Source organism: Cervus elaphus, chromosome 13, assembly GCF_910594005.1.
Source record: "Cervus elaphus chromosome 13, mCerEla1.1, whole genome shotgun sequence".
NCBI classification, from domain to species: Eukaryota; Metazoa; Chordata; class Mammalia; order Artiodactyla; family Cervidae; genus Cervus; species Cervus elaphus.
The window spans coordinates 69,507,490-69,523,005 of record NC_057827.1 but is presented as its reverse complement, the minus strand read 5'-3'; the positions used below and the strand labels follow the sequence as shown (position 1 = coordinate 69,523,005).

At 58.3% G+C, this 15,516-nt stretch overlaps 1 protein-coding gene across 1 annotated transcript in view; it reads left to right on the top strand.

The window, feature by feature from the left end:
- Positions 1–15,010, top strand: part of LOC122706943 — a 31,205-nt gene extending 16,195 nt beyond the window's left edge. Inside the window, exons 4-15 of the mRNA XM_043922548.1 lie at positions 3,991–4,552; positions 4,954–5,053; positions 6,615–6,707; positions 7,851–7,951; positions 9,474–9,569; positions 9,984–10,107; positions 10,970–11,083; positions 11,486–11,641; positions 11,945–12,072; positions 12,995–13,156; positions 13,302–13,445; positions 13,812–15,010. Of these exons, the coding sequence (XP_043778483.1) occupies positions 3,991–4,552; positions 4,954–5,053; positions 6,615–6,707; positions 7,851–7,951; positions 9,474–9,569; positions 9,984–10,107; positions 10,970–11,083; positions 11,486–11,641; positions 11,945–12,072; positions 12,995–13,156; positions 13,302–13,404 (1,739 nt within the window). The 3' untranslated portion in view covers positions 13,405–13,445; positions 13,812–15,010. The remainder of the gene's footprint in view (positions 1–3,990; positions 4,553–4,953; positions 5,054–6,614; positions 6,708–7,850; positions 7,952–9,473; positions 9,570–9,983; positions 10,108–10,969; positions 11,084–11,485; positions 11,642–11,944; positions 12,073–12,994; positions 13,157–13,301; positions 13,446–13,811) is intronic.
- Positions 15,011–15,516: the final 506 nt, after the last annotated feature.

The window sequence follows — 15,516 nt, the reverse complement described above, 5'->3', positions numbered from 1 at the left end:
TGCATGAGCTCCAGGAGGGGGTTGTCCTGTGGAGACACAGCGTGAACCACACACAGGAAGCTTTTGTAGTCACGGGAGCAAATAAAAACAGAAATAGGTGAAATTATTTTACTGATATAGTTTACTAGGCTAAAGCAGTATGTTAGCATGCTTCAGCATTCAATCAGCATTATCACTATTAAGATGTTTTAGAGATTTCCCTGGTGGTCCAGTGGTTAAAGACACTGCCTTTTCCCATGCAGGGAGCCTGGGTTCCATCCGGGGCCGGGGAACTAAGATCCCATGTACTGCGAAGCATGGCCATTCAGACAAACAAACAAAACCTTGTGAGATATTTTGCATTCCTTTTTCCCTATGCAGTCTGTGAAAACTGATGTGGGTTTCGCACGGACAGCACAGCCCAGCTGGACAGTTCAAGTGCCCAGCGGCCACGTGTGGCTCGTGGCTGCTCCCTGCACAATGCCTCTCTGGAAAGAAGGGCAGTGATGCCGGGGTGGCCCTGAGGCTGCTAACATCACAGAGACGCCAGGAGCTAGATTTCCTGTTTTCGAATCTCACCTAATTCATTATCATAAAGGAGCCAAGCGGGGGAATGAGTGGGACAGATTGAGAGAGTAGTATTCGCATAAATACGCTACCATGCGCGTAAAATAGACAGCTGGTGGGAAGCTGTGTAGCCAGGGAGCCCGGCCTGATGCTCTGTGATGACCTAGATGGGTGGGATGGGGGGTGGGTGGGAGACTCTAGAGGAGAGGATATATATGTAGTTATGACCGATTCATTTTTTTTTTTTTCGGCAAAACCCAACACAACAGTGAAAAGCAATTGTCCTCCAGTAAAGTTAATTAATTAAAAAAAAAAAAAAAACGGAGCTATTTACTAGGAGTACGTAGGGGCTCTTCACCCCTGCCAATGTAGTCAAATTGGAGGCTGTCCTCATCCAATATGTCCTGGTTCAAAGGTTTTCGTTATTATGATGTACATTCACCTGCTTTCACTGAGAGCCCCAACAAAACAGTGGTTTAAGCAAGATAAAATTTACATTTTTTAGGGCTTGCCAGGTGGTTCAGTGATAAAGGATCCGCCTGTCAATGCAAGAGACTCAGATGCTGGTTCAATCCCTGGGTCAGGAAGATCCCTTGGAGGAGGGCTGGCAATCCACTCCAGCATTCTTGCCTGGAGAGTCCATGAACAGAGGAGTCTGGTGGGCTACCGTTCACAGGGCCGCAAAGAGTTGGACATGACTGAAGCGACTTAGTGCGCACACACCGGTGCTCCAGAGAGCTCAGTTCAGTGCGGTTCAGTCGCTCAGTCGTGTCCGCAGCACACCAGTCTTCCCTGTCCATCACCAGCTCCTGGAACTTGCTCAGACTCATGTCCATCAAGTCAGTGATGCCATCCAACCATCCCATCCTCTGTTGTCCCCTTCTCCTCCTGCCTTCAATCTTTCCCAGCATCAAGGTCTTTTCCAAAGAGTCAAGTTTTCGTATCAGGTGGCCAAAGTATTGGAGTTTCAGCTTCAACATCAGTCCTTCCAATGAACATTCAGGACTGATTTCCTTTAGGATGGACTGGTTTGCTCTCCTTGCAGTCCAAGGGACTCTCCAGAGTCTTCTCCAACACCACAGTTCAAAAGCATCAATTCTGCGCTCAGCTTTCTTTATAGTCCATCTCTCACATCCATACATGACTACTGGAAAAACCATAGCTTTGACTAGATGGACCTTTGTCAGCAAAGTAATATGCTGTCTAGGTTGGTCATAGCTCAGCGCCCATAGAGCTCAGGGACCCAGGCTTTGACCTTGAGGTCTGCTGCCAGACGCTACGAGGGGGGGCTCCTGCCTCGTAGCTCAGGGGGGCTGCCCTGCTCCTGTTTTCATAGGTGCGTCCAGTAGTCAGGAAGCAGGACTGGGGAAGAGAAGAACATGCCTTTGCCCTTGACGACGGAAAGGCCCAGGACCCAACTTGAAATACAGCTCCCTTCCCACTTGGAAATTCAGGAGTTAAAGTGAACGCCCTCTCAGGCTGAAGTCCCTGAGAACGATGCTGAGGTGTTCAGGTGCCTTTGAATTGCCCTCCTCCCACCGCTACTCCTTTCGGCTGGAGTCTGATCAGAACCTCTTCCTGTGGCTGCAGGCTGGGCTGTGTCGCTGAGGACCTTTGGAATCCAGAGCGGGTTTCTGCCCTTCTGGTCTCTCCCTGCCTGGAGGGGTCCTTGGACCATCCCTTCCCTGCCTGACACCCACAGCATTTAGGAAATAAGGTCATCCCTAGCCCCTAAGTGCTTTGTCCTGGAACTTCAAGGTGTCATCCTTTTTCCCTCCAGCATTTTCAAAACCTCTTCCTTTCATTCTTTTCTCCAAGCCGATTCTTGGCACCTTTGTGCTTACTGAGGGGGAGCTGAGAGGCAGCATGGCTGCCACCTTCATCATGAGCTGCTGCCCCCCACCCTACATACTGAGACGCTGAGGCCTTTGAGGCCGTCAGCTGCCGGACCGTCCAGATGCTCCTGGGCCCTGGGTGGCTGCCCGCTGGGGGGTAGCCTCTCTGGCCCTCCGGGTCCCCAGTCCAGGGTGCGGCACCCATGGGCCCAGCAGGACAGTGGGTGACCCTTCTTGTCCATTATTGCCCCAGCTGGCTCCATGCTGGTGGGCAATCCTGACCCACTCCCTGGGGTCTAAGGGCCTCCCATCCTGTGCCCCCATCACACACCCCTTAGTCCTGGAGAGAGCCACCCCCTGGGCCACGTAACTACGGGTCTGGGTGCCTGCTTGGGTGAAGTGGTCTCTGAACAGCCCAGGGTGGCCAGGTCACAGGTGGTACTGGGGCTCCCGAGAATGGGGTGCTTAGATGGGGAGGGGCAGGCAGGGCAGTGGGCAGAGGTGAGAATGGAGATGAGGGGACCACGGGGAGGCCACCCTGTGTCCAAGGGCGCGAGTGGGCACCAGCCCCAGCAGAGGGACTCTCCTGTCCATCCACCTGTCCGTCGCTAGACTGGCCTGATGTGGCCAAGGTCACTCTTTTTCTCTGAACTTTTGGGGAGAAGACCAAGCACCTCATCTCGGAGGCTTTGCCTCCAGCTGCTGCTCAGGCCTGGGCTGCTTCCTTGTCTGGAGAAGGGGCTGAACCTGGGGAGTCCCAGGCACCCGGGGAGGGGAATGGAAGGCACAAGCTGCACCCCACCCCGCCCCTCCGGGGATGGTTCTATGACAGCTGGATCTCTGTCTGTCTGTCTCTATCCTCTGTCATTTGTCTGTCATCCATCCATTGTCGATCCATCATCTATCACCTCCCTGTCGTTTACTATCTTTTATCTGTATCTGTCATCTGTTTCTTCTCTCTGTATCCATCAATCATCTCTCTCTCTACCTGTCCCGCGTCTCTCTACCTGTCCCGTGTGTGGAAGGAAGCAGGGTTTGGTTGCCCTTGGATACTGTTGAGAGGCAGGTCTCAAGTGCGATTCCGGGCCCAGCACCTCCTGCCCCACCTTGAAACCTGGCAGGAAAGCAGACTCCCAACCTGGGTGCGGATGGCCCCAGGGGGTCCTGATGGGCCTTCATGCGGAGAAGCCCTGTGCTGGAGTATTTGCTACCAGCTCTGGGGGACTTCCTCCTGGCCGCCTCTGTGTCCTGGCAGGGTGCTGATAACCATTCAGTCATCTGATGGGGACTCAGGTCTTGATCCGCCCTGGAGCGTAGAGGCTCACAGATGTCATGGCGGGCTCTGAAGGGGACCACATGAAAAGTTCACTGGGAAAAACCCTGTGCCCTTCTGCTCCTGTCTGGTCCCTAGACCTGGGCCCCAAAGGCTCTTCAAGCAGGCCGCCTCGTCTTCTTGCCAGTACCTCTGATGGATAGGCGAGTTCAGCACAGGCACCCCCAGGCAAACGAGGTCGCCCTGAGGAGCCCCACGGCAGCCCCCCGCCCCCTCACCCACCGTCCTCTCCTGCAGCCCCCACTGAGCCACCGGCCTCGGGTTCCTTTCTTCCAGGATTCTCACAGCTGGTCTTGGAGGGCCGCTTCCTGGAAGCCTGCCGGAGCATCTCATCCTTGGCAGAGGATGGGCAGGACCGTGGCTCCCAGTACCAGATCGTGGCCCAGGGCATGTGGCAGGTCATCCGGGAGGCGCTGGAGGGCGGCGGGGGCAGCCGGGAGCTGCAGAGGCAGCTCGGGTCGGTGGCGGCCGCAGTGGAGTGGGCCCGGGGCTCCTCACGGGAGCTGGGTGGTGACCTGGCCTCCTGGGACTGCCAGCTGAGAACACAGCTGAGGAATGACGCCGAGAACCGGGTGCCCCCGAGCCCCGGAGACCGAGTGCCCCTGAGCCCGGGGGACCAGCTGGGCGGGTACCTGGCGGAGCTGGCCGAGGCCGTGGATCGTGGCCTGGACCCCCGGAGGGCAGGCTGGCTGGGAGCCCGCCTCTCGGCGACCGACAGAGAGTGCTTCCAGGAGGTGCTCCTGGACCGTCTCTCTGTGCTCCTGACCTGCAGCGGAGACCCGGACAGCTGCCGGGAGCTCTACACCTGGGCCAGGAAGACCTTGTTTGGGCAGCTGGCGTGAGTCCGCCTCGGGGCCTTGGGGTCTTGGGCCAGGACACCGCCGTGGCATGACGATCCTCGGGCTGGGGCGGTCAGAAGGGCCTCCTGGGGCGGGAGCGAACTCAGGGGACAGCATGAGCACACACGTGCGTGTCTGCGGGTGTGTGTGTCAGTGTGCTCCTGGTGCGGCATGGGTACGGACGGGTGTGCGAGCCTGTCGGTGAGTGTGTGGGAGCTCACGTCACGAGCTCACGCTCAGAGATGACCGCGGAGACTTTAGTTCCCATGCGTGGCCCCCAGCCGTCCTCTCCCTGAGCAGGGGTGGGTCCGGCCCGGAGTGCACTGCCCTCAGCTCTGAGCCAGCCCTCCCCGCTCCGCAGCTGGGCCTGTGCCCCTCACAGCTGCTTCCAATCCTGCAGGAAGACGCCGGAGCCTGCTGCCACCAGGAAACTCTCGGACCCACTGATGTTTGTCACCTGGATGTCCCAGGTGCAGAGCCGGCTGGTGGAGCTGATCCAGGTAACTGGCTTCTGGGAACGTCCACACCGGGCCTCCTTGTCCTGCATCTGGGGGTTGAGCTGGAGCCCAAGTCCACCCCTAGGACGGATCCAGGCCCTTGACCACTGCCCCGTGGGTCTGTGTCACAGGACATGTTACAAAACGGCCTGTGGGGACTCCACCCTGGGTCCCGTTGCGGCTTTGACCAGCAGTGCAGTTTGGCTCCCCAGGCCCCGGAGCCTGGGAGGCTTGGATGGGGAGTTGGTTGTCCCCAGAGGGCGCAGGCAGTTAATCCATGGCAGACACGGTAAGATTGTAGCCCAGTGGGCTTCTCTGTCCATGGAGTTTTCTGGACAAGGATACTGGAGTAGGTTGCCATTTCCTCCTCCAATTCATTCTCCTCTCTTTCAAACACGATGAGCACTTACAGCGCCATCACAACTTTCTACCGCAACCATTTTTTAAAAAACGTGATTCGCTGTCACAAACGAGACACAGGACTTGTATATATTGAGACTGCAGTTTTCCGGTAACTGATAGAAATGTCCGGCCTCCTCCTCGGCGCACACAGACGTGCTGGCCTAACTCAAGGCTCCGTCCCCTTTAAGCACCCGGGTCAGAGCCTCCTGTTCTTGGAGTCTCTGCCTGAGAATCCGGGCCTTGTCGTCCTCTGCCTTCCACACTCGTCCACTGAGCTGAGCTGAGCAGAGCTGCTGGGTGTCAGTTCAGACCCCCAGGCAGGATGAAGGGATCCCGCTGCTGGGTCCCCACGCCGCCCCCCGCTCCAGCCGCCCTCCCCTGGGAAGGGTACCAAGGGCTGGGGCACGTCTCCCTGCCCTACACCACCAGCCCTATAAAGTTCCTGCTGTTTTAGGGACGTGGGGGTGTGGGGGCGTGAGGGGCGCAGGGCTAAGAGTGGAGAAGTACTGAGTGCTGGGCAGGCGTGGGGCAAAGTGTCCTCTGCCAGGGCCCCCGTAAGCCGGCTCTGGCCGGCGGTGTGGGAGGGGGCTTCCTCCTGAGCGTTTGTCCTCGCCTTGGACCTGCCTGAGGGGTCACCCCGAGCTTTTCAGAGGGGCGCCATCGGCCTGGGGATCCCCAGCCCAGCCAGGCCTCTACAGGCTGTGGTAACCTCCCAGCTGTGGCCCAGGCCTTGTCAGTCCTGGTGTCCCGTGTCCTCTTGACCCCCAGTCCGTTGGTATCTGGGCACCCCTGTCTGATCTGGTCACTGCAGGGACCCTGGACCCCGACGAGGGTAGCTGTTCATCCCCCCGCCCCCGACTGAGTGGTGATGACAGAAGCGGTTGTCTTCTCAGGGCTAGGGGTGGGATCCGGAAGGTGTCAGACCTCCCGTGATGGGTTGATGGATGTGGGCCGTGAAAGAAGGGCTTTTCTCAGGAAACCGGGTCCCCAGGTGGGGGCATTTCAGGCTCTGGTTGGTGGGGATCTCTGGGCTGGTCAAAGACTTGCCCCTCACTCCTGTCCCCAGTCGGGGTACCCCAGCCTCAGCTGTAGGGTGGCTGGACCTGGCTGTGCCCCAGAGAGAACACGGGGATGGAAGTTGCTTTTATTGTGTTCCGAGCAGAAAGAGTTGGAAAAACAACTAGAAGATGTCCTGACCTGTGATCAGAAAGAGTCGGCCACCTCTTCCTGCCAGGCATTCCTCAAAATCTTCCAGGTATGCTCACCACGAGGGCCGCTGGCACCTTCCTGAGTGGCCGGCCTGGAGGAGGAGGGGCCTGGAAGGACAGGGGTGCTGGGAGGGGCGTGGGTGTGGCAGAGACAGGAGGGGCTGAGCGGGGGAGGGGCGCTGGAGCAGGGGTGGTGCTGGGGGGTACACGGTGCCCAAGCCCAGGCGAGGAGCGGAGCAGACAGCACTCAGCCCAGGCCTGTCTCTTGGGTGGTGGGGTCCCAGTGCTGGGGTGCAGGAGCCTCTGCAGGAACCTCTCATCTCATGAGGACCCACTCCTGGGTCTCACTTAGGACCTGGAAGAAATGGGTGTCTCGGGAGGGTGGGGCTTCAGTGGGGAGGGCCCTGAGGCTCCAGGAGACATTGTGCAGTCCACCTGGTGTAAAATGTTTGGTCCATGAGCATGAGTGTGAACATGTGCATGCATGTACATGAAAGTGTGCACATGTGTGTATATGCACATATGTGCACGCACACACGTGTATGCATATGCATGTGCGCCTGTATATGGGTGTGTATGTATGTATAAGCACATGTATGTGTATATGTGTGCATATACACACATGTGTACATGCATGTGTGAGCATACCCATGTCTGCAAGCATATGTGTGTATGTCTCTGTATGTGCGCCTGTGCATATGTGTAAGTGCATGTTTGTATGTGTGTGTGTGCATGTGTTTGGCTTTCTTCGTAGGGGTGAGTTGGTGTTTCTGTTGATTTTTGTGGCTGCTGGGGCTGGAGAGAGAGAAGACGATGAGACACTAAGAATCCTCAATGCCTTTATCAGAGACGCCCTGTTGAGAGCATCGGGAGGGAGTTGAGCTGGGGCATGGGCGGGGGGAGAGTTGGCAGCCCCTGTTGAGGAGGCTGGTGCAGCCTCAGGGTGTGTGTCAAATGGGAGAAACTCCAGGTGTGTGAGGCTGAGGGCAGGACCCAGGCTGGGTGCGAGTGTGGAGGCCTGAGGAGACAGGGGGAGCCTGGTGGGAGGGGTCTGCCCCTGGTCATCTGCAGCAGGCAGGCTTGGAAGGGGGCAAGGTGTGGGGACAGCTGGGACAGGCGCGGAGTTGGGGGGCCGCATCCTCCCAGTGGTCTGCCCCGTCCCCTGAGAGTCCACTTGCTTTGACTGACAGCTGTTAAAAGGAACCATAGATTCGGTGCAAGACATCGGGCCTCCCATCACCAGCCGGGTTCAAGCCATGGTTCTGAACACGTTTTTAGAGTTTCTGAAAAGGTAAGTGAAAAGGCAGCCCTGCCCAGGTGGGGAGGCCTGGCCTGGGTTCAGCTAACCCATGTCAGAGCGTTCACCTCGCCACCAGCTGCCAGGCCGGGGCCAGTTCACAAAATGCAGGGGGAGGGCTGGTTGGCTCCGGGTGACCCCCGTCCTGCCCGCTCCGCATCTCGCCTTGGCTTTGGAGGCAGCCCTGTGTGACCGCAGAAACGTCCAGCCTAGAGGCCCCGGTCCGGCAGCTGTCCAGCTAGTTCTAAGGGGGCATGAGGTTTAAATTTTATTTAATTTCACCTAACTGACATTTGAACAGCGTGTGGGGCGTGGGGCTCGTGGCTCTCTATTGCACGGCAGCGCAAGCTTAGGGGGAACCCGGGTTCGGTTCCCATCCTTCTTTAAAATTTGTGCATCCTGGATTTTGTTACGCTGATGTTAAGGGGTTTTTTGTTTGTTTCATCTTCTTTTTTGGCCAAATAACGGCTTGTGGGATGTTGTTCCCCAGCCAGGGATCGAACTGCTGCCTCAGAGCAGTAGAAGCACAGAGTCCCAACCACCAGGGAATTGCCATCGAGCTTTAAAAACTGTGATAAAGTACTATTTCTCTCGGTTACTGGATCTCAGGGCGCTCCTTTAAACCTTGCGGCTGAGCTGAGAGCCTCACTCCCTGCTCTGGTTATCGCAGCAGGATTTGCTGTCAGTCTCCTTGGTCCACGCCCAGCTCTGCCCTGGCCCCGGATTTGGGGGGGGGGGCTCCCTCTCTCCCAGGGGGCTGGGGTGAGGGTGGCTGTGGCCAGGGTTGCCCGGACTTAGTGAGAAGCAAGTCTGGGGTGCAGCGCTGTGTACCGGGGCGTCACGGGGCCCCTTTACCGGGATTTCCAGTGTGGCTGTGTTCACCAAGCACGAGGCTCTCTGAAGGGCCTGGCACCAGGCAGGTTCCTCATGAGAAGCCAGAGATGTGAATCTTTAGATGAAATCAGCCAGGTTTTAAATGTTTAACCAAACACCACGGGGTGACTAGTTGATCGTAATTTATATTCTAGGAATTTAAAGGCACTCCTTCTTTCCTGCCTTTGGGGAGCGGGGGTGTACGTGCCTCTCCTGGCTCCTCTCTCCCCACTCTGCTGCGGGGGGCATTGCAACGGCCCAGGCAGGGTGTGGGGTGCCCCCTTCCCTCCCCGTGGACCCCCCCATCACTCCCAGGAGGACTTGTTTCCTACTCCTTCCTTCACCTGTTGGGAGAGTGCAGCGTAGCTGTGACTCCAGACCACAGGAGAAGCCCAGTCCTGTTCCGTTCTAGAAGCGTTTACCACAAAGGGCCGGGGACAGCATTACAGGAAAAGAGCCTTGGGAAGCGTCCGCTCCAGCGCCTGGCGCAGAGCCGGCCCCAGTTGTCCACACGTTGACCACGACCCCCCACACCTGCTGTTTCATGGAAGAAGCAGCAGTCAGGCTGAGAAGGGGGCCGGCTCGCACTGCTGGATGGGGCCGACTCACGGGGCGGCGCCTGCATCTCCGCCTTCACACGCAGATACCGGGGTGAGGGTGCCCCCCACTTCCTCCAGCAGCAGGCCGGTGCCGGACCCTCCGCCCAGCTGCACGTGCTGCAGAACTGCTGCGTCCTCAGGTGGGTCCTGGTGTGGCCCAGGTGTGGGCAGGGCGGGCAGCCTCGGACCCGGCGGGCCACTCTGCATGGATGGCAGACTGGGTGCCTGTGAGAGAAGTGGGGGATGACCCCCCCAAGCTGGATACCCGGTGGCAGGATTTCACACAGGAAACGCCGGATGCCAGGAACACTGGCTACCGCTGGAAGGGGTTTTCCTCTTGTACCTTTTTTCATTTCATGCTACGGGAATATAACACTTATTCCATAAATAAAAAAGAGTGGGGATGAAATAGACAGCCAGGCGCAGAAACGAGTCTTTCTGCCCGAGGGTACACAGAGGGTCAGCAGCAAGAGGGGTGCTCATGGCTCAGGGCTGCGGATGGGCCTGCAGGGCTCCCGGCCAGGCCCCACGGCCCTGTGGGTTTCCTCCAACAGGAAAACGTGGCAGGATCTGGGCCAGGCCCGCACTCCCCTGGCGGACGTGGTGCTGCGTACCATCAGCGCCATCGAGGACCAGAGCCAGGACGACCTTGTGTCCGTGGTCAGAAGCCAGTACCGGGTGATGTACCCCCAACTCCAGCCCTTGTGCGGGCCCTCTGCTGCTCCCAATGGTGTGGCCAGAGGGTGCCTCTGTCTCCCCGGCTCCCTCCAGCCCAGGGCAATGAGAGGGATACAGCAAAGCCCAGGCACAGCTAGCTTCGAGTTGCCTGCATCCAGCCTCCCCCATGCCCGAGCCTGGGCCTTGGTCTGCAATGGGAGGACAGCTCAGCTTCTCGTCTGGCCAGAGACGGGCCCTGTGCAGCTGAGGGGGCTGGGGCTGGCCTTGCCTCCACTCAGGAGGCCCGGCTCCACCCTCACAGAGGGCAGCTGCCTGGGCAGGGTCCACGTTTGCAGTCTGTCCACGGGCAGACCCGCTCCTGGCTCTGTCTACCTGTGGAGCCACCTGTCCTGCCAGGCCAGTGGAGGCTTGACGCCCTGCCCCCTGCCCCGATCCCACTCTGCCCCACATGCCTCCCAGGCAGGGAAGTCTAGCTGTGACCCCGCCCCAGGTCTCTGGAGCTGAGACTAGGCAGGGAAGCCTCCCTCAGACTTCGTGCCATGCTGTGGTTTGCTGGGGACCCAGAGGAGAGTGAGGGACTCCAGGAAGACTCAGGGGGGCTCCGGGGAGGAGCCGGCATCAAGGGTTGCAGATGGAATCAGGGAGGCTTCCAGGAGTCGGCAGGAGAAGGTGGACCGAGCTTGGGGGCAGACAGTGGGCAAGCCTCTGGCTCCTGGGATGCAGGCCCTTCTGATCCAGGGCTGTGGGCCTAGTGGGGAGCAGGGCTGGGGAGGTGGGGCCTGTAGGGCTGGAGGAGAGAAAGGGCAAGGACGGGAGACAGGCTGGGCTCAGGCCTCAGTGACCGTGACGCTCCTGTGCTCAGAGCCTACTGGGGCATCACTTTGGGAGGGAAGACGAGGAGCTGGCCCAAGCTCTGCGATCCCTCAGGCGGGGCCTGGAGCACTACCCCGGCCTGCTTCCTCCTCCCACGTACAAGGTAGGAAGGAGCAGAAGGGGGCTCCCGGGGGCTCAGCTCTGCGTGGCTGCTGGCATCTCCCCCGGTTCCAGGGCTGTGGGCGCTGTCCTGCCAACAGGGCTGCCCAGGGCCAGAGACAGGCAGGGCTGCATGACCCTGGTCATCAGTTTGGCTCTTGGTCTCCCAGGGGAGGTGCGGGGCCAGCTGGCAGTCACCCCAGGAAGGAGCAGCTTTGTCGTGGAAGCCCAGTGGTCAGGGGTTAGGCCTGCCGAGTTGGGGGCCAGGCCCCACAGACCCAGCTAGAGGGGCATTGTGGACCATTCTGCTGCCCCCACCCCCAAGGCTGAGCCCCTGAGGCCAGGAGACCTTGTCCTGGGACAGCTTCGCTCCACCCTTCGCATCCTCTTTCTTTTGGGGGGGCAGAGCCTTGTGCAAAGCCTGTACAAAGCAGTCTTCACTGAGTACCTCCAGGCCTTGGTCACCCATCTCAAGAGGCTGAAGCCCCGGAAGTGGGAAGACCACCGGGGTCAGGTGGAAACGGACTTCCGGGAGCTGCACGAGGCTTTCGGGAGGCAGGAGGTGAGCCCGGGACCCTCGGGGGTTCCGAGGGGCCGCCTTCCCCTTTCTGGTGTGTCTCTCTTCTCCCCTGACCGGCCTGGACCCGCTGTCCCCTCCTGGCCCATCTGTGCCAGGCTGGTTTCTCAGGGCGGCCCTGGAGCCCTGGGCAGAGGGGAGGCAGGGCCTGGGGGGGCACCCTGGGGGACTCAGGGGGTGACACGGGCAGGCACACCCTGCTCTCCCTGGCAGGGCCGGCCTGGGGGTCTGTGCAGTGACCCCGGGGTGAGGCCCGTGCTGGGTGAGGCTGGGAGCTCCTCTCCGCAGGGCCTCGGTGATGGAGCCCCTGGCCAGGAGGCCTTCATGGAGGTCTTCCAGCTCAGCGGGAAGCAGGGCAACCCATGTCTGGATGAATGGCTGGACTCCTTCAGGGACAGGTTCCCAGACTACGTGAGGTGAGAGGCAGAAGGGGGGCAGGTAGACGGGGGAGACTGCAGGGGGCTCAGCCTGGGCCTGGGTGGGGGCGGGACTGAGCTAAGGGCATGGGCGTGTGAAAGGTGAGTGTGAAGGGTGTGAAGGGTGTGAAGGGTGAGTATGAAGGGTGTGAAGAGTGAGTATGAAGGGTGTGAAGGGTGTGAAGGGTGAGTATGAAGGGTGTGAAGAGTGAGTATGAAGGGTGTGAAGGGTGTGAAGGGTGAGTATGAAGGGTGTGAAGGGTGTGAAGGGTGAGTATGAAGGGTGTGAAGGGTGTGAAGGGTGAGTATGAAGGGTGTGAAGGGTGAGTATGAAGGGTGTGAAGGGTGTGAAGGGGGTGAAGGGTGTGAAGGGTGAGTATGAAGGGGGTGAAGGGTGTGAAGGGTGAGTATGAAGGGTGTGAAGGGTGTGAAGGGTGAGTATGAAGGGTGTGAAGGGTGTGAAGAGTGAGTATGAAGGGTGTGAAGGGTGTGAAGAGTGAGTATGAAGGGTGTGAAGGGTGTGAAGCGTGAGTATGAAGGGTGTGAAGGGTGTGAAGGGTGAGTATGAAGGGTGTGAAGGGTGAGTATGAAGGGTGTGAAGGGTGTGAAGGGTGAGTATGAAGGGTGTGAAGGGTGAGTATGAAGGGTGTGAAGGGTGTGAAGGGGGTGAAGGGTGTGAAGGGTGAGTATGAAGGGTGTGAAGGGTGTGAAGGGGGTGAAGGGTGTGAAGGGTGAGTATGAAGGGGGTGAAGGGTGTGAAGGGTGAGTATGAAGGGTGTGAAGGGTGTGAAGGGTGAGTATGAAGGGCGTGAAGGGTGTGAAGGGTGAGTATGAAGGGGGTGAAGGGTGTGAAGGGTGAGTTGCCGGCAGAGACTGGGAGCCCTGGGCCGGAAACACACATCTCAGTGCCTCCTATCTTCAGGAGGGAATCCAAGGCCAGAGAAGGGCAAGGATTTGCCCAGGGTCCCCCACAGGCCAGTGCAGGCCCCTCACTGGTCTCTCTGCCTCCTGACACTGAGATCCACCCAGCTGGACCCTCGGAGTGGCCCAGTCCAGATCCCTTCCCGGTGACCAGGACTCCCGGGTAGGCTGTCTAAGCGTCCTGGGGGTCGTGGTTGGTGGTGGTGAGGGGGTTGGGGACGGGGGAACCGCCTGCTGTCCCAGCTGCCCTGGAAGACGTTGCTCTAGACCCCACTCTCGTCTTCCTTTGTGCGCCCGCGGGTGCACAGAGCCCTCTTCCTGTTGCTCAGCACACAGGGCCAGCCCGAGGAATCTGAGCTCAGGAGCTGCTGCCCTTGCTCCTGGGGCTTCCTCATGCCTTTCACAATGTGACCGAGGGTGTGAGGGCTCCAGGGCCTTCTCCAGAGACGCCGGTAGGTCAGGATCCAGCCCTGGGCGGAGTGGCTGGGGCAGGGGCTTGGGGGTCTTGGAGGGGACCAGGCTGAGGGGCTGGACTGGAGTGAGGGCCCAGTGACTCAAAGCACACACTGCACTGCCCGCCTGCAGGCAGCTCCCTGGGCCCCGAGTCAGCGGTTCTTGAATATTTTGGTTGCAAGACTCCTTTAGTCTGAACAATTATTGAACTGAAAAACTGTAGCTTATATGGTTATATCGATTGATAGTTCCATTATTTGAAATTAAAACTGAGAAATATTAATTCATTTTATAAGATGTTTGGAAAAAATAATAGAAATTCACTGGAATGCCCTTCCCACCTGCTGGGATTCTCCTCCCTCTAGGTCTGGCTCCTAGACACCCCACCCCCCACCCCACCCCAGTCTATTTTATTCGCTTCCTTTCCTGAGATGCCCATCACCATTGTCTTGGCCGAGAGCTGTCCTGTCTGGTCCCTGGCAAATGTCTTCATGGCGGAGGACCAGCCTCATATCTGGAGGACCAGACAGATGTTTGTCTCCATCCCCTTGGCGCCTGGTGGCCCGCTGGCTGCCCCAAGTGGAGGTGGAAGCGAGCGCTCATTTCCGGGAGCCTCTCCCCCTGGGGCTGTGGACGTCGTGTGGCTCCGGGACCCGGTTAAGGTGGAAGATGTGTGTGCCCCTGGCCACTTCACAGGCGGCAGTCTGAAATCCAGAAGGAAGCCATCCTTCTCAAGCCTGGACTCCTCCACCAGAAGGAATCCTGAGTCAGACACCTGGCGATGAAAGGCCGGCCTCCTGCACGGTCCACCCAGAAGAACCAGAGGGCGAGGGCGGGGCAGGGAGAGGCAGGGCATGGAGCATCTCAGCAGCCTGGCTGCGTGTCCTCTCCTGGTGGACAGCAGCTTTACTGAGATGCAATTCACATGCCATGTGGTTCACCCACACAAGTTTCACATACCATTCAGTGGTTTTTAGCATATTCACAGTTGTGCAGCCATCACCACAGTCAATGTTAGGACATTTTCACCTACCCTAGAAACAGACCCTATAACCTTGTTGGCATGACCCCAAACCCCTCTTCCCAGCGTGCCCCCAGCCCTGGGCGGTCACTGCTCTGCTTTCTGGCTGCATAAACGTGTCTGTTCCGGACACGTCACATAAAGTGAATCACATAGTATGTTGCCTTTTGTGATTGGCTTCTTTCACTTAGCATTGTGCTTCAAGGTTCATCAGTATTGTGGCTTGCATCCATGTTCCGCTCATTTTTTAAATTTTCTCCTTCTTTGTTTGGCTGTGCTGGGCCTTTGTTGTGGCACTCAGCGTCTTTTCAGTTGTGGCACTTAGTTGCAAAATGTCGGACCTCGTTCCCTGACGAGGCATCGAGCCCAGGCCCCCTGCCCTGGGAGCGTGGAGTCATTCATAGCCATTGGCCCGCCCAGGAAGTTAGCTCTGCATTCATTTTTATAGTCGAGTGATACTCTGTTTTATATTCGGTTCCGTCATACATTTGTTGATGGGCATTTGAGTTGTTTCCAGTTTGGGGCTGCTGTGAATAATGCTGCTGTGAGCACGTGTGTACAAGTTTTTGTGTGGACATGTGTTTTTAGTCCTCCTGTGTTCCACCTAGGAGTGGAATTCCTCGGTCAAATGGTGACTCCGCGTTTAATGTTTTGAGACACTTTACAGTATTTCTCCGAAGTAGCTGCACCATTCTGCGTTCCCACCAGCGATGCGTGAGGGGCCCAGTGCCTCCATATCCTCATCAACATTCCTTATGTCCGACTTTCTGATGATACCCACCCTGGCGGGTGTGACGTGGTCTCCCACAGTGGTTTTACTTACTCACTTATTTATTTAATTTGGTCTGCCCTGGGTCTTTGTTGCTGAGCAGCCTCGGCTGCAGTTGCGGAGAGCAGGGTCTCCTCTCTTGTTGAGGAGCACAGGCTCCGGGCGCCTGGGCTCACTCAGCAGCTGCAGTGTGTGAGCTCAGCGGCTGTGGCTCAGGAGCCGTGGCCCTTGGGCTTGGTTGCTCCGCGGCACGTGGGGTCTTCCCAGATCAGGGTTGGAA